General features: G+C 53.9%; 1 protein-coding gene across 1 annotated transcript; it reads left to right on the top strand.

Annotated features, from left to right (window-relative positions):
• Positions 1–19,292: 19,292 nt before the first annotated feature.
• On the top strand, positions 19,293–22,570 carry LOC111152695 (ankyrin repeat domain 34C). Its single transcript, XM_022511269.1, has one exon. The coding sequence runs from the start codon at positions 20,737–20,739 to the stop codon at positions 22,342–22,344; it is 1,608 nt and encodes a 535-aa protein (XP_022366977.1). The 5' UTR covers positions 19,293–20,736; the 3' UTR covers positions 22,345–22,570.
• Positions 22,571–22,945: the final 375 nt, after the last annotated feature.

Here is a 22,945-nt window from a genome sequence, read left to right as displayed (position 1 = left end):
TCCTGACCACACACAGGCCTCTTGGGACGCTTCTGGAGACCAAAGAAGGTCAGGCACCTTGGGGACGAGGGGCATCTGGGGCGAAGCTGTGGCCCCAGCCCAGCCACCCTGTGGCTTCAGTTAGTGTCCCCAGTCCTCTCAGTTTAGGAGTTTCAGGCCTTGTGTGCGCAGCTGGGCCTGTCCTAGGCCCTTCCCTCCTCTTTCCTAGGTCAGTGACGCATGAGGCCCGGCCGCTTGCTCTGCTGTGAGACCTCGGCCACCAGCCCCCCGCCCCCGGCCCCACTGAGCCCGCTGCTGGGAAGGGCCTCTCTAACAGGGGCAGGACACACCGTGTTCCTCGTCTTTGCTGCGACATGTTGCGGTTTCCCAGAGTGGGTTTTCTGGAACCTGGGTCAGAGCCTCAGCCGGGCCCCGCACAGGCTGCAGGGAGTCTGAGGGCAGGGGGCACACCGGCGGACTCCGTGAGCGCCCAGCGTCTTGCCGAGCATGTCCGCGTTGAGCATCACTGCCAGGGTGGCCCCTCCAGCCGCCCCCAGGAACGATGTAGGAATGCACGTTCTCAGGCCTCGGAGACCCTTCCTGGATGAGGGTCTGGGGGTGGGCCCGCCTGGGCCGGGATTCTGACGCACGCCTCGGTCGCAGGACCGGCGGCAGGACCCCTGGCTGAAGGCAAGGGCCCACAACCGAGGCCGACTTCAGAAGACCCCCGAGGGGCTCGCTCGGGCCCCAGCACCCGGAGACCCCGGCTGGGTCAGTCTGGGCAGCCTCTGCACGACCGACTGTAAGCACGGCCTGGAAGAGGGCGCCCTGGAAGAGGGCGCCCAGGACGGTGGTCAGCTGGGGGTGCGTTCGCATGCCCGGACGCTTGGCGAGGTCTGGTGACCTTACTGGTTGTCATGACTGGGGAGGGGTCCGACTGGCATCAGGCGGGGCCGGGCCAGGATGCTGCTGAGGTGCTGTGGCACACGGGACGTCCCCCACCCCCCCAGGCTGCATGCCTCCGCCCGTCTCAGCCGAGCCTGCGCCCAAACATCGCGTCACTGAGAAGTAACCAGCTCTCCTGACCCACCTGCGCCGGCTCGAGAAGACGACAGAGGACCCGTGACCTTTCAGCGCAGCATACGACTGCCTTGCTTTTGTATTTGCGCTTACGTCCCGTCAGTTGCCTATGCTTCCCGAGGGCGTGAATTTTCGTCTATTTTCTCTTTTCTCATTGTTGTTTCCCTAGTGACGAGGTCCGGCACATAAGCCACAGAAACTATTTGCCGAATTAATGAATGAATGAATGAACGAATGATTATGATGTGAAGTTAACAGACGGTGATATAGTACCTGGCCGGCTCGGTCGGCGGAGCGCACGACCCTTGATCTCCTGGATGTGCCTTTGAGCCCCACAGGGGGTGTAGCGATTCCTTAAAAATAGAATCTTTAAATATAAAAACCAACAAAATTAAAATAAAATTGCACCTGTAATTCAACTGCAGATTGGTAAAAAAAAAAAAAAGTATGAAAAATATTTAGTTTTTTTCTTTTTTTCTGTAAAAGCTGTTATATGACAGGCATTTGCATATTTCATGATACTCTTACTTTTCCTCCCCTTGAACTGGAAGGAACATTCTGCCTTCCCCTCCCCCAAGCTCTAGGGGAGGGAGGGCGTCTGCTAGCCGGGCACTGCCTGGGAGGGCCGGCAAATGGGTAGGAAGAAAGGATGAACGCAGAGTGAAACAAGTCCCCCTAATTTAATGTTGGGAAAGGAGCGGAGCCTGTCAGACGAGGAAGAGAGACCCGGGGACCCCTTGGTGTTGGGGCTGACAGACTGCTGGGGGGTGGGAGGGACAGGGAGGAGCAGGCCTGCAGGTGACCAGAGACTGGGAACAGGACGGGAAGAAGTGCTCGTACAGATTGTAAACTGGATTCCCTTTGACTTGGAGGTTCTTCTGGGAAGATCTCAGCTGCTTTCGATTATTCTTGGAAAGTGATTTTTGAAACAGAACTGGGCTGGGACTGGACGGCAGACCCCGGCTTTGGCAGGAAAGAAACGTCCGGTGAAACTACAGGTGGTGTGTTCAGGGCGTTGGTGCCCTGTGAGGGTTTAAGCTTCTTCTTCCTCTGCTTCTGTGCTTCTCACACTCCCTCACTATCAATGTAATCCTTTTATAATAAAGAGAAACGTGCCGTAGCAGTTTTCTTTTCCCTTGATCCATGAAGAGTGTGCCGCTGCTGGTCGCTGCCTGGGGCCTCTCTCCCCTCCTGCAGGTTCTGCGCCCCGGGTGGGACAGGGAGCAGGCTGGCGGCAGGTGGGTCCCCTCCTGACGGTGGCTCAGCCCCTCTTCCGTCTCCCACGCGGCTCCCCTCTGGCTGGGCCGGCTGGGGCTGGCCTCAGCTCCCCAGAGCCCTCGGCAGGCACCCGATGGCGCTTGGTGGGGGGCCCTCGTCTTAGCTCCTGAGGCCTGGAAACGGCCCCGGCTCTACCCTGTCTCTTCCTAAAATAGGGGTTCGGTGAATGGCTGTTCCCCTCTGACTCATGTACATGTACGCTCTGTCCGCTTCTGTTTTAATTTTAGATTTTATCAAATTCCATCATGACTCTCAGCTGAGGCTCCTTTCCCAGATCATAGGAAGAGTGGCTTTGGGCTGTCCCCCAGGGGACCAGTGGTTCTGCCTCGCCCGGGACTGGGAGGGTTTGCGGGACAAGGGCCTTCTTCGAGCCGAACCAGAAAGTCCTGACAAATGCAGCCGAGCTGGGCGCTGCCACCGCCTCGGGCACCCAGAGACATTAATGCCATTGTCTTTGTGCCCTGCAGCGGGTCGCCGTGGCGGGGGACGCCCCCCTCCCTCCGGTACAAGTGTGCAGATGCAGAGCTGCCCCTTTCCCTCCTGGATCACAGCTGGGACCAGATTCAACGCAGGAACTTCCCTCCATATCCGTGGGCCTAGAGGCCATGACAAATGTCAGAGCCAGACAAGGGGCCTCGGAGGAAATGGGGGCAGGGAGTCCACCCGCCCTACCACAGAGACGCAGCCCCAGGGAAAGGTCTCGGAGGGGCTGAAAGGGTTTCCCCCGGCGACGCCCCTGCACAAGCAGGCCCGCATGCCGCTCTCCCAGCGTCCCATGAACGTGTTGCAGCCTCCGCCCCCCGGAACCCTGCACACGGGGAAGCCCCTCCAGGGATGAGAAGGGTTTGGAGAGAAAGAGCCACGAGACGCTCACAGGACGCGAAGCACAAGCTGACAGCTTCTAACTAGGTTAGCTAAACAAGGACGCTGCTCGGAGAACTGCCACCCAGACGCTATTTTGGGCGTTTCAGAGGAACACTGGTGACCATGACTTACACTGGGTAGAGTGCCTATTTTGGGACCTGCGTTTTGCTGAAATATTTGCTGAGTATTTTTGTAAAGTACTTCACATCGGAAAAGATAAAGACAGTTTCCGCAGGAGGCTCCCGAGGAGGGCGGGGAGGGAGCCGGCCATCACAATGCCGGGGCCTCATGTGGTAACAACACTTTCAAGACAAGCTCTTCAGGGCCAGGGGTCAGGAGCAGAGCAGAGCTGGCGCACGAATCGGCATCAAACGGAGGCTGTGAGTTCGCTGCTCTGCTGGTTTCCCCATGGCTCCCACCGTCCCCAAAGAACGGGGTGGGGGGTAGAGCTCAGAAGTTCAGGGTCAGGGGGTCCTCGCTCCTCCTGTTGGGAGAACGCAGGCCTCGCTCACTTCCAGCCCCCCGGGGTCACTGTCCTGCATCCCCTCCAGGCAGCCGGGGTCACCCTGCTTCTCAGAAAGAGTTGACGTCAGAGCCTCAATGCCCGCGGTGACCTTCTGGCAGGGGCGTCCTGGAGGGCACAGGGTCGACCTGAGCGACTCGGTCCGGATTCTGTGTTCAATCACCTGCAGATCTTTCAAAACCACTCACCGTGCTTGGGGGTCGGGCCCCGGTGATTCAGCTTCCGACCTTCCGGTGCTTGGGAATCACCCGGAGGTTGTAGTTTCCCAAGTGGGCGGGTCTGGAAGAGGCGTCGTGTTGCGAAGTCATGTTGCGAACACGCTCCTAGGGGATGTGGCCGTGGCGGGCACCACGCGCCGGGAGCAGGATGCAGAGGGAGATGCCGGTGTCTCGGACGGGCACCACCTCTGGTCCCGGGTAAGCCGAAGGCTGCCGGTTCTCCATCCACATAGGATGTGAGGGGACCACGTGCCGTGGCCGAGGCCTCTGTCAGCCCAGCCATTCCCCGAGCGCAAGGACGTGTGGCTGCAGCTCAGGAATCGGCTTGGACCGGCTCCCAAGGACGGGCTGTTGCATTTCTCTCGTCAGACACAGCCGTGATTAAAAATTAATGTATCAGCCTTACAATTAAATTCCATTAAAAACAGAGGTGGTGAACACTAAGATTCATCTCTTCCTAATTAACACCTTTTCCTATTATCCGAGCTGGTGAGGCTCTTTGCTCTGGTGTGTCTGTGTGGCGGGCGTACTGCGCGCGGGTTTGCCTCTCGTCCCAGCTCTGCCTCCCATGACGGCCTGACAACAGCCCGGACCCAGCCGGGTGCGAGGACTACACAGCCCCGCTGGCAGCTGTGCCGGGCCGCGGCTTCATTTCAGTGTCCGCAGTGAGAGAGCGCACGGGGCAATCGCGTAGATTACGTACGTAAGGGAGGAAACCTGCGACAGAGCAGATCAAACTTACCGTGAGTGTGGAAACCGAGGCACGTTTCAGTTCCACGAGCATGGTTTGTACGGGGTGAGAACTAGCTGGGCAGGGGATCACGGGTGGGACGGGACGACGGAACATTCTGGGGGGAAGGACTCAGGCTGGGACGCAGCTCCTTCGTGAAGCCGTGGGTGACTCGCATCCACAGACTGAATGGGGAGATAAGAGTTCGCTAAAAATCAACGAAACCGTTCTACGAAGACCAACCGACTGTCTGGGATTCGCAGGAGAACACTGTATGATTTCTTATTCTTTGTAAATAGCGCAGCCCACGTCATTTCTATTAATCAGGTTAGAACGAACTTCTACACGTGTGTGCTTATGGGTGGCTGTGTACGGCTACACCCGCACGTAGTTATAAATATGCCATTTCCCAGCAGAAAGCCAGGGCCCTCACCAGTGCACCACTGCGGGTCAGAGGCAGTTTCCCAAGATATTTTCCCAAGTTGCTGCGCAGGTGACAATACCTTGGAGCTCACAATTAGAGAGAAGTTTTGAGAGGACAAGAGTGCCTTAGGGTCTGGTCCCAGATTTCCACTGAGGTATGCAGAGTACAGGCAGAGCCTTTGCAATGACGTTCACCATAGAGAGACATACGTGTATGCACGCAGTGTGAGCGCACAGTGTGAGTAAACACACGCACACACACACACACACACACACCTTCTCACTGAGGCTTAGGTGTCAACATACGAACACTGGGGAGGGGGGCCTCACCCATCCCACTGCACAGAGGGAGCCTGGAGGCTTCTAGGCTTCTGTGTGGAGGTCTGCAGTGTGGTTGTACACCAGAGTGCGGGCAGTGCGTCTGAGAACAACACAGGCTTTTTCCCTGGAAACATGGACTCACGTTTGTTTTCAACAATAAGCTGGTTCAGTCATGTCGTGATGATGAGAAAAAAAACACTATTTGACAAAAAATGTGATCTTCTGAATCTAAGATTTCAAAGTTAATCTGAAAGAGCAAATCTGTAGTAAAATTCAGGGAGATTGGGCAAGGAGGTACTTGAAGGAGGAACCTACGCCATTTGTCCCAAACCGTGATACAGACTTGTAGTGATCAGAATGTGGGGACGCGAGTCGAGGGAAAGGTAGATCAATTAAGTAGAACAAATAAATTCGAGTTTTTATAGCAACATAGCCTGTGATAAAAATGCAGTTCAAAAGCCATGGGGAGAAGAGAGGTTCTTCAAAAATTTCAGTGGGGTCATTGGTTCGTCACTGGGAACACTGCTCCCGCACTGCACACCTAGGTGATGGTGCAGACCACAGACCAGTAGGAGCCGGCATCTAACTGTGAATTACCGAACCCAACGAGCAGCAGCAGAAGGCTGGGTTTAAAGATTTTATTTACTTACTTGACAGAGAGCACACACAAGCAGGGGGAGGCGGAGAGGGAGAGGGAGAAGCAGGCTCAGGCCTCAACCCCAGGACCCTGGATCATGACCCCAGCCAAAGGCAGACGCTTCACCGACTGAGTCCCCACCGGTGCCCCAGGGCTGGGTTTTCATCAGCCTCAGGCCTGAGTGTTCTAAGCCTGGTGCCTTAAAGCCAAGACATTGAAAGGAAAATAAAGATAGATGTAGACAATTTAAAAATTAAAAACTCATTTATGACACATCTAACACAATAAAACTCAAATGAAAATAAAACAGTGGAAAATATTTGTAATATGTACGACAGATTAAGAACAGAGACATAAAATATGAGAAAGCTTCAAAAATTCGTTAAGACAAGTCAGACAGAGAAATGGGAAAGGATACCACCAATCAGCTCACACACAGGCCCCCACACAGACACACACAACACAACTGACAGATACAACAGGTGAATCAACACGCTTAGTAACCAGAGAAAGGGAAAGGTAAGGTTTTTTTTTAAGCTATCCAGAACTTAAGAGGGTAAAAGACAATGGCTAGTCCATGCTCTGTTGGGGGAGTGTCGATTTTTACAATCTTTCTGGAAAACTGTCCAGAAATATTTATTAAAATGTTTAACATTTTCCCTATATTCACTCTGCAATTTCTTTGTAGGTATTTACTCTAAATGGACCAAGGTGTGATAGTTATCATGGTGAAAAATTAGGAATAACGTATAATGTGCACATCCTGTAGGTTGATTAATACGTGATAGTGTATTTATTTTTTTGAAATAAAAATTTTATTTTTATTTATTTGAGAGGGGTGGGGGGAGAGGGAGAGGGAGAGAGAAGCAGACTCCCCGCTGGGAAGGGAGCAAGACACAGGGCTCAGTCTCACAAAGCTGAGATCATGGCCTGAGCCAAAATCAAGACTTGGAGCCACCCAGGAGCCCCGATAATATATTTATAAGACGGACTTATTGAAAGCTATTATGTGTGTTACATTCATTAAGAGAAAAACATTTTCAGGACGCCTGGGTGGCTCAGTCCTTAAGTGTCTGTCTTCGGCTCAGGTCATGATCCCAGCGTCCTGGGATCGAGCCCCACATCGGGCTCCCTGCTCAGCGGGAAGCCTGCTTTCCCTCTCCTACTTCCCCTGCTTGTGTTCCCTCTCTCGCTGTGTCTCTGTCAAATAAATGAATAAAATCTTTTAAAAAAAGAGAGAAAAACGTTTTCATTATACAGTATATTGTTAAAAGTATAGTAGACAAAATTTACACAAAATTTTTATATACGTATATAAGACAAATTTCTGGGACGATGTTCCGCAAAATGTTAACAATAGTTAACTCTGAATTGTGGACTTCCAAATGAATTTCTCTGTGGGTTTTTTTTTTTTTTTACTCTTCTGTCTTCTTTAAAATTTCTAATATTATCAATGTATCATTTGTTTCAAAAGTTATTTTCAGTTTGGAGATAAGAAAAGAGAAGAGGACTGATGAAGTTGTGCCCTGAGGATAATTTACATCCTTTAAAAGAATTCAATTGTGTGCAAAGAAGAGTAAGACAGAATTAACTATGAATTCAACTCACAAAGCTAAGAAACAGACAGCAAAAGAAACAGGAAAACAAGGGCAAGTATTTAATAGGAATGAGAGTAAAATGGTGAACTGAAAATAGAAAAATGCTGCAATTAACAAATGTCAAAGATCCATGGAAGAAAATCAAGGAACCAGATCAGCCCTGATCAGGTCTTACTAAGAACAAAGAGAAAAGAGGCCCCAGAGAGCCAACACTGGGAATTCCCAAGGAGGATATATATGATCACAGAGAAAACCTACAGCTTGCCTCTCCAACTGACAAATATTTAAAAAAGAAATAGTATTACTGTAGGGTTCATGAGGGGGTATCATGAATTTGATACATTAGTACCACATTTCAGGGAACAATTTGACCATTATTATTTAAAACCTAAACATTTTTGTTATCTATGAATTCAGAAATCTGACTTTTGGCTATTTATCCAAAGGGAAATAATCACAAGATATGTAAGTAGGTAGCTGTGAGACATGAGAGAGAGAGAGACAGAGAGATAGAGAGAGGCAGAGAGAGAGAGAGACAGAGAACAGAGACAGAGAGACAGAGAGACAGAGACAGAGAAAGAGACAGAGACTGAGAGACAAAGAGAGACAGAGAGAGACAAAGAGAGACAAAGAGACAGACAGAGACAGAGACAGACAGAGACAGAGAGATGGAGAGACAGAGAGAGAAAGAGAAAGAGAAAGAGAAAGAGAGAGACAGGGAGATGGAGAGACAGGGAGAGAGGAATGCGCAACCCCATGACTGATGAGTAGCCGTGATCATCTCTGGGAGATAATGAACAACCTTAATCTACTTTATGTCCATTTCCTACTCAAGTGTGAATCATCAACACCAAGAGAAAATTTAGGAGATACAAGTGAGTAATTTACAGAAAAGTAGGCAATAAACATTCAAAAAAAGACTCAACCTGACTGGTAATAGAAGAAATACAAATGAAAACAATGACCTGAACCATTTTTAATTACCGTACTGGCACATTTTTTTAATGATGAGATCTCCTGTGGTTGACGACGGGCTTAACTACGAGCAAGGGGTAATGAAAACTGGTTCAATCTTCACAGGGGATACATTTGAAATGTGTATAAAATGGTAAGATTTTGCCTACCTTCTATTTGAAAACCTCAAATATTTTGCTCTAAGGACATAATTCTGAAATGTGAAAATTAACGGAAGGACCTTCGCTGTGGTGTGATTTACCGTGGGGAGGGGCCGTGTGAAATCTTCGCATCTTCAACAGAGAACTGGCTCGCACTTGCCCTAGAATATACTGCCGCCATCAACAATCAAGCTGAGGAATCGGGTGCAAAGATGTGGAAATAAATCACAGAACAAAAAAATATCTAACTCTATAGATTTATGGCTGATTTTTTTAAGGAAAAAGGAAGGCAGTGAAAGACCAATACAATGTGCTCTATGCTTCAGTTCTAGTTCTATAAATTACACCGATGTATTATAAATGTTACCAACAGCCTCTTTCTCTTGCTCCTCTGCATTTCCCAAGTGTTCATTCACAAACACTGTGACACTCACATCACTCATTTCCTGCGTGTTTTCTTGCTAACAGAATTCCATCTTATCTGGAGTGCACTGGACCAGACCAAGGGAAGGAATCACCTCTTGGTCTTGAGCCGATAGCAGCAATCTGGCTTTTCATTCTCCCAGCAGTCCCCACACAGGTCCCCTTCCTCACAGACTTTGGCTGTGTGATGCACTGTTGGGACTGGTCTGCCCTCCCGATGAAAGGGACAGATGTGACTGGCTCTCCTCCTTCCTCGTCATCTGTCTAGGGAGTGGATGTTATGGCTCAAGTGGATGGCAGCCTTCTGGAAAACTCCAGGGAAATGCCACAAGCTTCACTGCTGGTCCTGGAAGGTTTGAGTCTCTGATCTGTCATCAGCAATGGCCTGCCTTCAGATATTCTCTAATGTAAGATCAGCCCCTGTTTGTTTAAGATGGGTTTTCTTTCTTTCTTTCTTTTAAGATTTTATTTATTTATTTGACAAACAGTAAGAGATCATGAGCTGGGGCAGAGGGAGAGGAGGAAGCAGGCTCCCCGCTGAGCAGGGAGCCTGATGCGGGGCTCAATCCCAGCACCCTGGGATCATGGCCTGAGCCGAAGGCAGAGGCTTTAACCCACTGAGCCACCCAGGTGCCCCAAGATGGGTTTTCTGATACTTACAGCAAAAAGCGTCTCTGATTTGAATGTGCAGTAAAACCACGAAAGAAACCATTACTTAACATTAAGAAGTGGGACAAAAGGATGGGAAGAGCACGTCCACATCTTATCTGTATTTTCTAGACGATACCTACAACACACTTGTAACGACAATCTAGTAAACGTTATTAAAAGTGTATCATAGTCTGGAGCACATCGAACCCCACAATGCTGACCCCGAGAGGCCTGGCAGCCGTGGGATGGATTGCTATGTGATTTTGGGAGAGCCCCCCGTGGTTCCTGAACGTGGCCTCCCAGTCCGTGTAAAACTCTAAAACCAGAGTGCGTGAGAAGCAGGGAACCAGAGGTCACTTCATAACTGTCTTTGTGATGTCAGAATACCATCCGGCGTGATTCTCCTCTGCTCAGAGTGGACCGAACCCTCTCCCCAAACTCCCAGCCGAAGTCTTAATTCTGTAACACATTCTCTCTGACACCTGCTTGCGAGAGGCCCGGCGTTTCCCACGGTGCGCTTCCTCCCCGGCTGCGACAAGTAGTAGATCCCACTTGTCCAGCTGCAGGTATGTCCCTAGACCTCTCTGGCGGGAAGGTACTGACGACAGCAGCAATTTGAAGCCGTTAATTGCTACTATCAGCGATGATTATTTTTGAAAATTATGATTATCATTATGAACCAAGTGGGTCGGGCATATAGGGTGCAACTCCGGGGAAGCGACGGAGATTCCGCCAGAAGGTGGGTTTGGAAGAGGGTGCAACATGTTTACCTCGTGTTCTCCTGTGTGAAACGGGGTCGTGGAACAGCAGAACGCTGGCTCCTACACACACGTTAAAATACCCCCAAGAGATGCTGACAGGTCTGGATTTTGAGAAGGTCTCTCCAAAAAAAGCAGAGAACTGGTCTCCCCTGTTCACAGCTGACTAGCGCAGTCAGAAAAATGCAGATCTGGTCACATAGCCCAAACCCAATACGTTTTTCTTGAATAAATGAATCCAAACGTCCTGAAACACTTCAACAGTTTACTGTGATTATTAACAGGTCGGGTGACAGAGCGAAGACATGTATAATGTTTAGTCCTCACCACACACCACACTAAATACTGCCCATGTGTTAACTCAGCTGTGCGCGTCTCTGGTCCCGTGACGTGGATCCTGGTTGACACGCAACAGAGCGGTGGAACAGCTTGCAAGTGCACGGGGCTCAGCGTAAATGTAGCTGCCGCATCAGCAGACACTGGCGTTAACAGATTTTATGGAGAGGGAAGCTGAGGCACAGACCGGTTAGTGACTCACCCGTGATCCACGGCCAGTAAGTGGTTGAGCTGGGATTCAAATCCACGTAGTCTGGGGCACCAGGGGGGCTCAGTCGGTTCAGAGCCTGCCTTTGGCTCAGGCCGTGATTCCGGGGTCCTCTGCTTCTCAGCTCCCTCGCTGCTCCCCCCTGCGTGTGCTCTCTCTCACTCTCAGTTTCTCAAATAAATAAATAAAATCTTAAAAAAGAATAAATCCATGCAGTCTGACTTCAAACTCTGCTCCAAACCAACATAGACTAGTAAAGATGTGGAGGGTAATTCTGCAAAATTCACAGTGTATTTTTATGTTTGTATGCAAAAACACAGAATGCTCATTTTTTTCTTTCACTGAGTGTGAGGAAAAATGGTTTCTGCATTTAAATTAGTCATTGACTAGGCCACAGAACGGAAATTGTAGATCATATAACTCAACCACAAAGTAAGGGCACCCATAAACACCAAAATAATGGGGGGGGGGCGCAGCAAAGTCAGGGATGAAAAGGGGACCTTGAAGAGATTCAGAGGCGTTGAAAATTATAAGGTAAAGCGAATAGTAACTCTGTGCCTGTGAATTTGAAATTGTAAATGAGATGGACAATTTTCTAGGAAAACGTAAATGATTAAAACCGACCCAAGCGGTGCGACCTTTTTCTAAGGAAAAATGGAACGTGCGTGTGCGCGTTTACCTTGGCAGTCCGTCCCGCAGGACAGTGGTTGGGAAAGGCGGGGCTCCTCCTGGGCTGGAGGTGGGAGGTCCCAGCCTGGGGCGGGGGCGGCACTTTCTTTGCGGACAGAAGCCTTGAGCTTTGCGGGTACCCAGCAAGCAGGAGTCACCTGTTACAAAGAAAACAGAGCTGTTGGCGGCGGGCTGCTCGGGAAGTCCTGGGAATAAGGAGGAGGTGCGCGGAAGGGGCCGGGATGGAAACCCCATAACCGGATCCCACCCCTCCACACCCCTGGAGTCTTCCTGCCACAGTCGCCCCCCTCTTCCCTTCCTCTCCCTCCCCCGCTGTGGACGGACATTCTGGATCCGAGGGCGTTTGACTGAGGAAACCCGAGGAAGGCAGAGCCGCGTGCAGAGCAAAGGAGACCCGAGTTCAAATCCCTACCCGGTCCCGCACGTGCGGCGTCGGGTTCACGGAACGCGCCGCCCTTCTCCCGATCCCCAGAGCCCCCAGCCGACTCCCGCGAGGCGGTCTGGCCAGTCTGACCGCGGCTCTGGGGTGCGGGCGGGGCGGCGGGCGCCTCTCCCGGCCCCCGCTGCCCCGGCGGTGCTCGCTCCTCCCCGGCACACACACCCACACAGCCCGCCGGCGTCGCGGCTGGAGACGCGCTCCGGGTGCGGGCGGGCAACGGCGCTCGCCAGCCAGCGGCGGGGCCCGGACAGAGTGCAGGAGACCTGCAGGAGGGAACTGGGCGCAGTTCTCATCTTCCACGCTTCCTTCCCTTAAAGAAGAACTCCCTTGTTCTCTGAACTTGGAGGAGCAAGGGGGTGCTCAGAAGCCACTGACGCAGGGGTCTTATTTATGAACCTTGACGAAGTTCTGGGCAAGTCACTCAACTGGACCGGCGAGGCCCGGGCTAATCCCAGCGCTCGGGCGCGGTTCAGCCTGGAAGTGCCCCTTGGTAACCAGCCCGAAGCGGAGGGCGGGAGTGCCAGGCACCCCCGGACCTTGCTTTTGGAGCCATGACCCTACCGGTGGCCCGCACTCAGGTGGCCTCGTTTGGTGAGCGTCCTCACCAGGTAAGCGCACCGCAGGGGTCTGCCCTGGTCCACCCGGTGGGAGGGATCTTGAGCTCCCAAGAAGTAAGTCCACGCGTTTAGCCGAGGCAGGAGTGGGAGGCTGGAAGGAAAGTCTGCTTTTATCACAGGAAATTGTGGGAGAAGGGTGTGGAAGATGGATTTACATTTTTTTCATTTTTGCATTGACGCGTGGGGGTGAGATGCGTAGGGGCCTGGATTTTTGTAGGAAATGCTTGCGGAGCGGAGCGGGGCGGGGTGATAGGCGTCTGAATTTCTGCAGGGACCGAAAAGGGAGCAAAGCCTACAGTTTTGCAGAAACGTAGGAGGATCGGGAGGTGAGAGGTTGTGATCCTGAAAATGTTCGAGAAACTGTAAAGAGTTCGAACGTGAGCATTTCAGAGCAATGACGGAGAAGCACTTACCGCGCGGGTTGTCCCTGACGCCGCGCTCGGCCTTCGGGAAGATGCCCGGGGACCGCGGCGGCGGGAGCGCGCGCCGCCGGCGTCCAGCACCTCGGACAGCGCCGGGCTCCAAACCCGGCCCCGCGCACCGCGCGCTCCCCGCCTGGGCCGCCGCGCATCGCCGCCTCCCTTGCCCGGAGAGAGGCCTCCTGGGTCGCAAACGCGGACGTGGAGCTCTGCTTCTGGTCCGCCTCGAACTGCTTCCCGTGACTGCGGAAGGAAGAGGCGGAGTATAAACATCCCCCCGCTTCCGTGAGCGCGACCGCCGAACGCGTGGCCTCCTGGATTTTGAAAGGTGGCCCAGACTCCTCCAAAACCTACACTTACTGAGCGCCCGCCTGCGCCAGGCCGGGTGCTGAGCGCTCCGCTCGGTTCTGCGGTCGTTACGCACGCAGAGAGCCTGGGTGCTGTTATCCCTGTGCTAGGGATGGAGGGGCTCGGTCACCCGTGCAGGTCCCTACTGCCGGCGGTGGTGTACCACTCCTGTCCACCCCGCCGGGCTGCAGCAGTGGTAGGTGTGCCTGAGCCGGCTCAAGTCCCCCCGAAAGCTCTGCACTTGGGTTCAGGGGGGCAGAGTTTGAATCAAAGCTGGGCCATTTAGGAACCTGTGCGCTTGGGCACAATCTCCCAACCTGTCTGAACGCAGAGCTCTGTGTCTGGAAAATTAGGGTAATGATGCTTCCTTTGCAAAAGTGCAGGGCAAGATGGTCAAAGAGATCGTGTACCAGGGGGAAATCTCTGCAAACTGTGGACTGCGGTTGGGGGGTGGGGGCCGGAAAGGGGGCGCAGGTGACTGAAAGAGGGAAAGCGTGGGTGATGAATGGCAGTGGTACCCCAGAGCAGGGCTCAGAGGGAGGATCCTGGATGAGTTTAAGTCAGGATAATAATTCCTTAGGTATTCACAGGACTTTGTACAGTGTTCCTATGTGGCCTCCGTTTGAGCCTTACAGCAGTCTTGGTAGGCGGGGTTGGAGTTCTTCTATGCGTGTGGCAAAACGACGCTTGGGGGAGTCACACAGCCACCTAGCAGCAGGACTGCCTTCCTAATCCAGGCCGCCTGCCTCTCTGCTCTGCAGTCTTTCTGCCGCAGCTGTACGTCCTCAGGGGCTAGGATCGTGGAGCGGTTACAGACCTACAGGGCATGGAGAGAAGCCCTCTAAGTATCAGGTCTAACCAGGTGAAAATGATTTTGTAAGCCACTGTTTGATCTATGGAAACAGCAAGTTCATGTAGATCAACCGCATACATACTCATCGATTGTGTTTTCTTTTGTTCCACAAGGACTTTTGGGCAATTTATAAAGATCCACAAGATGTCAGTTTGACACATCGGAAGGAGCTGAGATTCATTAAGATATAACTGTGGGCAGACTGATGTGTACAAACATAAGAACAGCCATAAGCTTATTTTGTTGAATCTGCATGTGTAGAACATGTCCTTGAACCACAGGAGAAGGAGGAGAAGAAGAGGAGAAAGAAGGAGGAGGAGGAGGAGGTAGAGGAAGAAGAGGAAGAAGGGGAAGGAGGGGGAGGAGAAGGAGAGAGGAAGCTGAGAAAGTAGGTAAGGAACAAGATTCAGGCCATAACCAGAAGTAAGACGAATATACAGCACCTGTACTCTAGAGTCCTAGAGGCTTGCTGTGGGTCACTATGAAGTACTGTGTATGACCAGTGTCTTTCTCGGGGATAGGAACCGCTTTGTAGGTGTTTGCAGGAGTCTGCTGGCCCTCCTACTTTTGCACAATTTTTCCTTCAGGAAACAGTCTTGAAAAGAACCTCTGATTTACCGTGCTGCCTAACAAAGGAAGTTTAACGGGAAATCCCGTGCCAAGGTGCCTCGAGGAAGACGAGAGAAAGCAGATGGGATTTTCGTGGCACCGAACTCATTGTTGCGATGGCTCACAGAAGCACACCGTACTTTGAAGTTTATGAAAAGCGTTTCTCCATCTTTTAGCTCACTGGATGCTTCTAACAAAACTGTAGAGGTAAGAAGCTAGGGGGTGAGGGAAAGAATGAAGACAGAGCATCCTGACTTGAATTCCAAGTTCGTTTTACTTTTATGCCTAGTGTCCTAAACCGCATCCCTGCAGAGGCCACGGAATTAGCCTGAGCATAGGAATCAGGCCCGTCATAGGATGACAGAGAATGGCAAGGCCTTTGCCAAACTGAACAATAAATGATGCATCCTAAAACATTCAAATTTTAAAAATTAAAACACTGTGCCAGTCAAGCAAGGCGACCCTGGGAGCCACATCTGGCCCTCGGTCCTTTACTGGGCAACCTTGACCGACGTCACTCAGGCTGCAGGTATGGGAGGCACCGGAGGGAGAGAGCCTGAACTCGGCAAGATGAAAGACTGTCTGTCTTTAAATCCCGTTTCTAAACTGGGAACCATTGGACAAGATGCCTCCTCCCAGCTTCAAAAATATTAGACTTTAATAGTTTCGTGGACAGTAAAAGAATCCAGCAGTTTCTGGGCCAAGAAAGGGCAACCACTTCCACCCACCCACCCCTCCAACAGAGAGAACATCTTTTTCTTTTTTTTTTTTTGGTGTTGGTGATGTTTTAGTTCCCGGGGTTTCTCATCCAGTCAGTCCCTGTGCCTTTGGAAGGTGTGTTCACCCAACTGTGGTGGCCTCGTTTCTGAGGGAGACGGAAAACAGCCCTGAGGAGTGAACGGGAGAAGGGTGGGCTGAGGGGCAGGGAGGACAGACCACGGGGAAGGAACCAGGCGAATTTTGCTCACGTCTCAGTGAGCAAAACTTAACTCTGTTTCTAAACTTCTTAACTCTGTTTCTGAAACACGTTGGGGGGGGACCCACTCTGGGGTTGCTAATTTTAAAACATGGTGCCTCGTGCCAAGTGCTTGGGGTTTCAAAATTCAGGAGCCTCCTTCCCTCTGACAGGCGGAGGAACCATGAAAGGCGTCTCATCCTCCCTGTGTTAGGTGTCCCTGTCCCTAATATTCGTTCTCTGCCATGCACATAAGGAGATCAATTCCCAAATCAAAGTCAGTCAGACCTCGGTTGGCTCCCGCGCTCCCGTAGGTCACTATTCACTGCTGCCTTCGGAGCACCTCTCCAGGCTGAGGCTCCTCTCAGCCTTGTCCCACTGGTGCTCCTGACCCTCATCCTCCCTCAGAGGCTCCTAGGTGACCTCCAGCTTCCAGCCAGACCCTTCCGAGCCCGACTTCTACACTCTTTGTCCTTAATGCCCGGCACTCAGTCTATGTGCGATGGTGAACGAAGGATGAATGGGCTGGTAACGCCAGTGTGTCTGACGTGGTCTGCGTTACTATACTCAAGCTTCATCCATACAAGCATGTCAGTGTATCAGCACTTTATGGGGAGATAACGCCCTGGGGAGTAGGAGTGAGGGCAGTGAAAGGTGGAGAGAGAACGAGGAGGAGCAGGTACAAGGGGACACGCAGCCAGCCACGGCCTGACAGCAAGCGCCCGCAGCTCTGTTTCGTGGAAGGCATGTCCTCTACGGCATCCCCTGTCCCAAAATCCTTGAAGCCCACCAACAGCAGGGAGAGGAGGTGTCCTGACGTCTGTTTCCCACCACCTCCCTTTAGTCAGCATCTGCTCTAGAAAGGGTTAACGCGCCCACGTGTCTGCACCCAGTGGCCTCAGGGAAGCTGCTGCTCCTGGCCCGTTGAAACCGGCTGTGGGCCTCAGGCCACCTGTCACCTGTAGCAAGCACTGACCTGACCAACGACGTGGGAAAGGGACAAGCCCTGCCGAGGCCACTCGGGCCAAAGAGACAGGCGGGAGGCCAACACCTGAGATGGGCAGGTCGACATGACCGCGTCAGTCTGGGGGATGCAGAAAATGAACAGCAGGCTGTTGTCACCCACCGTGGGGGTGAGCCGAGGGTCTGAGTCTGTCCTCACTCAGAGCTCTTGCACTTTTGTCATTCAGGAATGTCAGTTGGGAGGCACACAGTGAAAACGTGGCTGTGGATGGTATGGAAAATGCTCCCTACACACAGAGTCGTACCCTCAGATGGGCTGCAAACTGCCAGCACGCCCCGTCTGCATTCTGTTCTCTCCTTAGATGCTGGGTTTTGGGACAAGGCCTGAGCTCAGGGGAGCAGGGGGCCGCTGATCCCAAGTTCAGGGAGAGAAGCATCTCCCAGAGATGCCGTCCTGTCCCCTCTGGCCCTTCCCCCTTTCCCTCCCTTCCAGCCTCCTTCCCTCCCTGCCCCGGACCTTGAAGGAGTCTGGAGGGATGCAATGTGCCCCACACGCGACTCAGAGAGATAACACCACAGTCCATCCTCATGCCCGTCCCGTCCTCCTTTTCCTCTCTCTTGTTCCTTTCCCCTGAATCTTCCTTGATCCTCCTTCTAATTATGACACAGCTGATGAGGGAGAGAAGACCGCGTCCCTGCCTCGGGGTTCAAGGAGGCCGACCCAGGAGATTAACACGTCGATGCTCAATGGAGAAGGTTGCAAAGCGTCAAGGAGCCCGGGAGATGCCGTGTCCGGTTTTTCTTGTGTCGTGTAGTGTGTGTGACTGCGACGGTGAGTGTGGGTCGTGTGTGTGCTGTGTGTGGGGTGTGCGTCTGGGTGCTGTGTGAGTGTGAGGAAGAGAGAAGGAAAGATAGTGCAAGCATTACAGCTGTGCATATACTACACTTTATTTTCTTCTTGGTGGGCTGTGGCTAGATTTTGCATTTTTTGAATTGTGCTGCTGGGAACGTTTCTGTACACGTTTGGCTACACAGATTTACTGGTAATTTATTGATATGAACGAATCACCCCAAAACGAGTGACTTCGAACAGTAATCAGTTATTTGTGCGTGTTTCTGCAATGCGGACCAGGCTCTGGAAACTTCTGCCAGCCTCACCTGCGTTCCTTCCCGCAGGGGTGACCAGCTGGGGGCCGGCTGGTCCAGGCGGCTTCGCTCACACTGAGGCGGTCATTGGGGCTGGCCCGCTGGGACTCCGTGTGTCCCTGCTGGCGGGGCACCCCGAATGTCTTTACAGGCAGCAAACGAAGGTCCACAGGGGCCTTGCAAGTCACACACGGCCACCCTGGCTGCGCTTTCTTGGTCAAGGCAGGTCTGCATGGAGGAGGGGCGAGGGTCTTCGCAGGTGTGTGCTGGGGAGGGAGGACGTCGTGGCCGCGCTTCTCAGTCAACGGCAGACGAAGCCCGCGCGGAGTGACTGGGGCAGAGGCTGGTTTTGGCCCCACCAGTGGGTTCCTGCCGCCTTGAATCCTGGTCCGACCCTGGTCTCGGAGCCACTGGTCTAATTTTAGCCGCGTCGGATTACACAGCATGTGTAGTGGTCTCTCGTTGTGCCTTAATTTGATTTTCTCTGCCTACTAATGAGGCTCAGCACCTTTTTATGTGCTTGTTGGCGGTTTGTGGGTCCTCTTTCGGAGGAAGTGATCTGTGGGAGTTCTTTATATAGCCCGCGTCTGAGTCAGCTGTCATCTCCCTCTGCCCTCCCGCTTCAGTCTTGAGTGATTCTCCTCTTGATTAAAAAGGAAGTTGCATCTGAGCCGAGGTCTGCGGGACGATGAGTCAGGAACGAAGAACGGGGAGACCTTGCAGTTAGGAGCACGAGGGGTGCCGAAAGGGACGAACATGCGGGCATCTGAGGGAGACGGTGTGCACAGGGGACGGAGCAACAGCGGGGGACCTGGGGGGCTGGGCTGGGGACCAGGGGCCTCTGAGGGAGCAGGAGGCCGTGTTTTCGCTGCTCACTCGCTCTCCTTTATTTGTGGCGTGGAACCTGCTTCATTATGTCCAGCGTGCGGGGACGCACACACCTAACCCAGAGACCTTCCTAAAGGGATCTTATTATAGGTCCTTTTTATAGATCCTTATCAGGCCCTTCTTATAGGGGATGGTGGAAAAAGAAGAAAAAGGCCATACCTCACGCGCACACACACCCACACACGCACACCCACGTGCACACACACAGTAGGAGCCCGAAGGAGGAGGCACAGAGACGGGGAGAGAGCGGCCATGCGGTGTCCCTGGGCGGGAGCGTTTCTACAGAAGATCTTGGGGGACCACGAACACACCTGCAGCACGACCCCCTGAGATATAGCTCTCAGGACAAAGCGTTGTTGGAAGCAGAGGGACACTGGACGGTTAACCACAGTCAATTCTCTGAAGGGAGTGGCTTCCCAGAGGCGTGTGTGTGTGTGCGTGCTCGTGCCATGCACGTGCGTGTGTGCGCGTACGAGGAGAGCTCTTCTTTGTTGCAGCCTTAAGTGTGGTTTGGGCTTTTAAGAAAGTTGCAAGTACCTGTTAACGTATTAGAGACTGATAAAGGGTATGGGTCCGTCTGTCAACCTCGGCCAAGGAAGGCTTCTGACTTCCCATTTAACAGAGGGTCATAAACTGATCAGAAACGGCTCAGGGCAGTGGGTCGGGGGAGGAAAGATGTGCCTTAGGTGGGGAGCCAGGACCGTTAGCTCAGCAGGAGCCTGGGGGACGGAGTCCCCGTGGAGGGGCTGTGCTGGCACAGACGTGGGCCCGGGGGGGGGCCACCTCTCCTCATCCGCAGACGGCCTCTCCAGCGACACGGGTTTGGGGGCTCTGGGTGCAGGAACTCAGGGAGGGACACGGGGCCAGGTTTGGCAGGGCTCAGCCGCGGACGCTCTGGTGTGGGCAGGCGTGTGATCCCGCCTATCCTCTGCCCTGCACCTGTTCCCGGGGCGGGGGGGAAGTGGTGCAGCATCATTCTGGAAGACCAGGGGGACGATGGGAATCTGACACCTGCTGGAAAAGTAGAGACTACAACCCGGATGGGGGTAGCGAGATTGGTTTTGCTTTATGATGATTTTTTCCCCCTGATTTCTCCCCTCTTACAGTAATTACGCATGCTTATGTCAGGAAGTACGGCAAAGAGATGAAAACCGTCCATCACTCTATGACCATTCTGGCGTGTTTCCTGCTGGAAGAAGAATGGGGTGAACAATTATATACAAGGTGACCTGAGAGGCAGCCTCGCTGCTTGATGCTGGGGCTGCGGCAGCGAACCAGGCAGACATGGGCCTTTCCGTGTGGGGAAGCCAGCGTGGCCCACGGGCACGAATTGTGGTTTCCTCCACGACATTTGAGGTAAGTGACGGCCATCTGTCTTGCTTACCACGTGCTGGGCTTGTGTCTGCGGCTTCGCCGTGGGGAGGGGTTCTTGTATGTGCTCTCGTTCGACCTCTGTGCTGGCTCTGTGAGGGGCGGCCACTGTCCCCCGACCCCCCACACACGACAGACGGATGCGGATGAGCTGGGTAACCTGGTGGGATCCAGCGGCACGCGGCCCCGCACTAGCCACAGCACTCTGGCCGCCTGCAGAGCACACGTCATCCCTCTCCCTTCTCCCTCGCTAGGTCTGATCGCCGTGGTGGCCTGGAGGCACTGCCGAGGCTGGGATGATGGACAACGACACGGAGCTGAGGACGGATGGGAACTCCCTCCTGAAGGCGGTGTGGCTGGGGAGGCTCAGGCTGACCAGGCTCCTCCTGGAAGGGGGCGCTTACATCAACGAGAGCAACGACAAAGGGGAGACGGCCCTCATGGTGGCGTGCATCACCCAGCACGTGGACCAGCAGAGCACCAGCAGGCCCAGGATGGTGAAGTACCTGCTGGACCAGAGGGCAGACCCCAACATCCAGGACAAGTCCGGCAAGACGGCGCTCATCCACGCCTGCATCCGGAGGGCGGGGGGCGACGTGGTGTCCCTGCTTCTGGAGAACGGCGCGGACCCCAGCCTCGAGGACCGCACAGGGGCTTCGGCCCTGGTCTACGCCATCAACGCCGATGACAAGGACGCCCTGAGGCACCTGCTGGATGCCTGCAAAGCCAAAGGGAAGGACGTGATCATCATAACAACCGCGAAGTCATCGTCAGGCACCAAAACCACCAAGCAGTATCTCAACGTCCCTCCTTCGCCCGGAGGGAAAGACCGCCAGTCCCCGCCACTGTGCACGTCCCCCTCGGACATTGAACTGAAGGCTCCAGGTCGGGGCGCCCCACCCACGGAGAGGGAGGAGGACTTCTTCAGCCTCCAGTCAGGGAGTCTGAGTGCCTGCAACATGGCCAAGGCTCTCAACGAGCCTGGGTCGCCCCTCAGGAAAGTGGCGAACCTCAAGCGGGCCCGCCTGCCCCAGCTGAAGAGGCTGCGGTCCGAACCCTGGGGCCTGAGTGCGCCGTCCGTGCTGGCGGCCGGCGCACGTCAGGACGAGACCCACGGCCCCAGCCCGGACAGTGAGGTCATCAAGAGCCTTAGCGATGTGTCCTTCCCCAAGAGGGGGCCGCTCTCCAGAACCAGCAGCATCGATGGCAAAGACCCCACCTTCTTCCCCACCGTTGCCGAGCAGGTGCAGAAGATCATGGCCTCCCCAGGACCAGCATCCTGGAAGGCCGCCCATGAGAAGGGTCAGGCTTCCCACCCCCGTCTGGCCCGGAGAGGAACTCTACCCATCGACCAGGACAAGGTGGGTATCGGTCCAGCAGGCCCCCCTGCTCTCAAAGATCCCGTGTCCCTCAAGCGGCTGGAGAGTGATTTGCACGACTTAGATTTACAGGCTGGGGCCGACCAGCTCAGCTCGGTCTCCCTGGAATCGAGCAAAGGGCCCTTGGACAGGAAGAGGCTCGATGGCTCCCTCCTGGCTCTCTTCCATGGCTCGCGGGAGTCCCTGGACGCCAAGCCCAGCACGTCCCCCAGCTCGGCGCGCCGCCGGCCGCCGCCTCTCCTGGAAAGGCGAGGTTCTGGAACTCTGCTGCTGGACCGAATTTCGCACACCAGGCCCGGCTTCCTGCCGCCTTTAAACGTCAGTGGGAACCCACCTATCCCTGACATCAGATCCAGCAGCAAACCGTCTTCTCCACTCGCGAGCGGCTTAAAATCCATGGTTCCCATTGCGCCCAGTTCACCGAAGAGAGCAGACTTGAGAAGCAGACGGGCGCTCCTGCGGAGACACTCCATGCAGGCCGAGCAGATGAGGCAGCTGTCAGACTTCGAGCAGACCGTCACCTAGCAGCGCCCGGCAGGCTGTAAACCACAGAACTCTGCGCAGTTACTGGAAGGCACCCTCGTCTAGAGCAACACAGCCGTGCGTCCCGTGGGTCCCTCCGTGCTGGTGGCAGGGACGGAGCCGGGCGCTGCTTCCCTGCGGAAGTGGTCTCTGGGTTTATGCAGTTTTCCCTGCAAAGAGCTCAGGGTAATTGGGTTCGAGACACGAAATCACCGAAACCAAAAAATTCCCCACGGTTCTCCCTTCGGGGTTGGGAAGGAACAGCAGCAAGTACAATGATCCTGGCCCCCGACCCCAGCTCCCCCCCACCAGGCAGGCAAGAACGGAGTCCCGAGACGGTATTTGGATCACGCCCTCGGTAATCCATCTATAAAGTGCCTACAGAGACGATGAGGCTTTCACATTTGTCGGGATGTGCAGGAGCTCAGTGCGCCCGGAGCTGGGAAATCCCGCAGCTGTGTTCCCTTCCAAGCAGCAGAAGCGGAGCTCCCCAACTCAGAGAGGCCCCGCAGGTGGGCGCTGCCCAGCACCCGGAGCCCCAGACCCTTCCCGCCCCCGTCACACCTGTGTTCATGCACACCTGCAGGTGTGTAGCGGGTCCCCA

The sequence above is a fragment of the Enhydra lutris genome, unplaced genomic scaffold (assembly GCF_002288905.1).
Source record: "Enhydra lutris kenyoni isolate GAN:26980312 unplaced genomic scaffold, ASM228890v2 scaffoldscaffold29, whole genome shotgun sequence".
In the NCBI taxonomy this organism is placed as follows: Eukaryota; Metazoa; Chordata; class Mammalia; order Carnivora; family Mustelidae; genus Enhydra; species Enhydra lutris.
The sequence above is the reverse complement of the archived record's forward strand: the minus strand, read 5'-3'. Positions and strand labels throughout refer to the sequence as shown.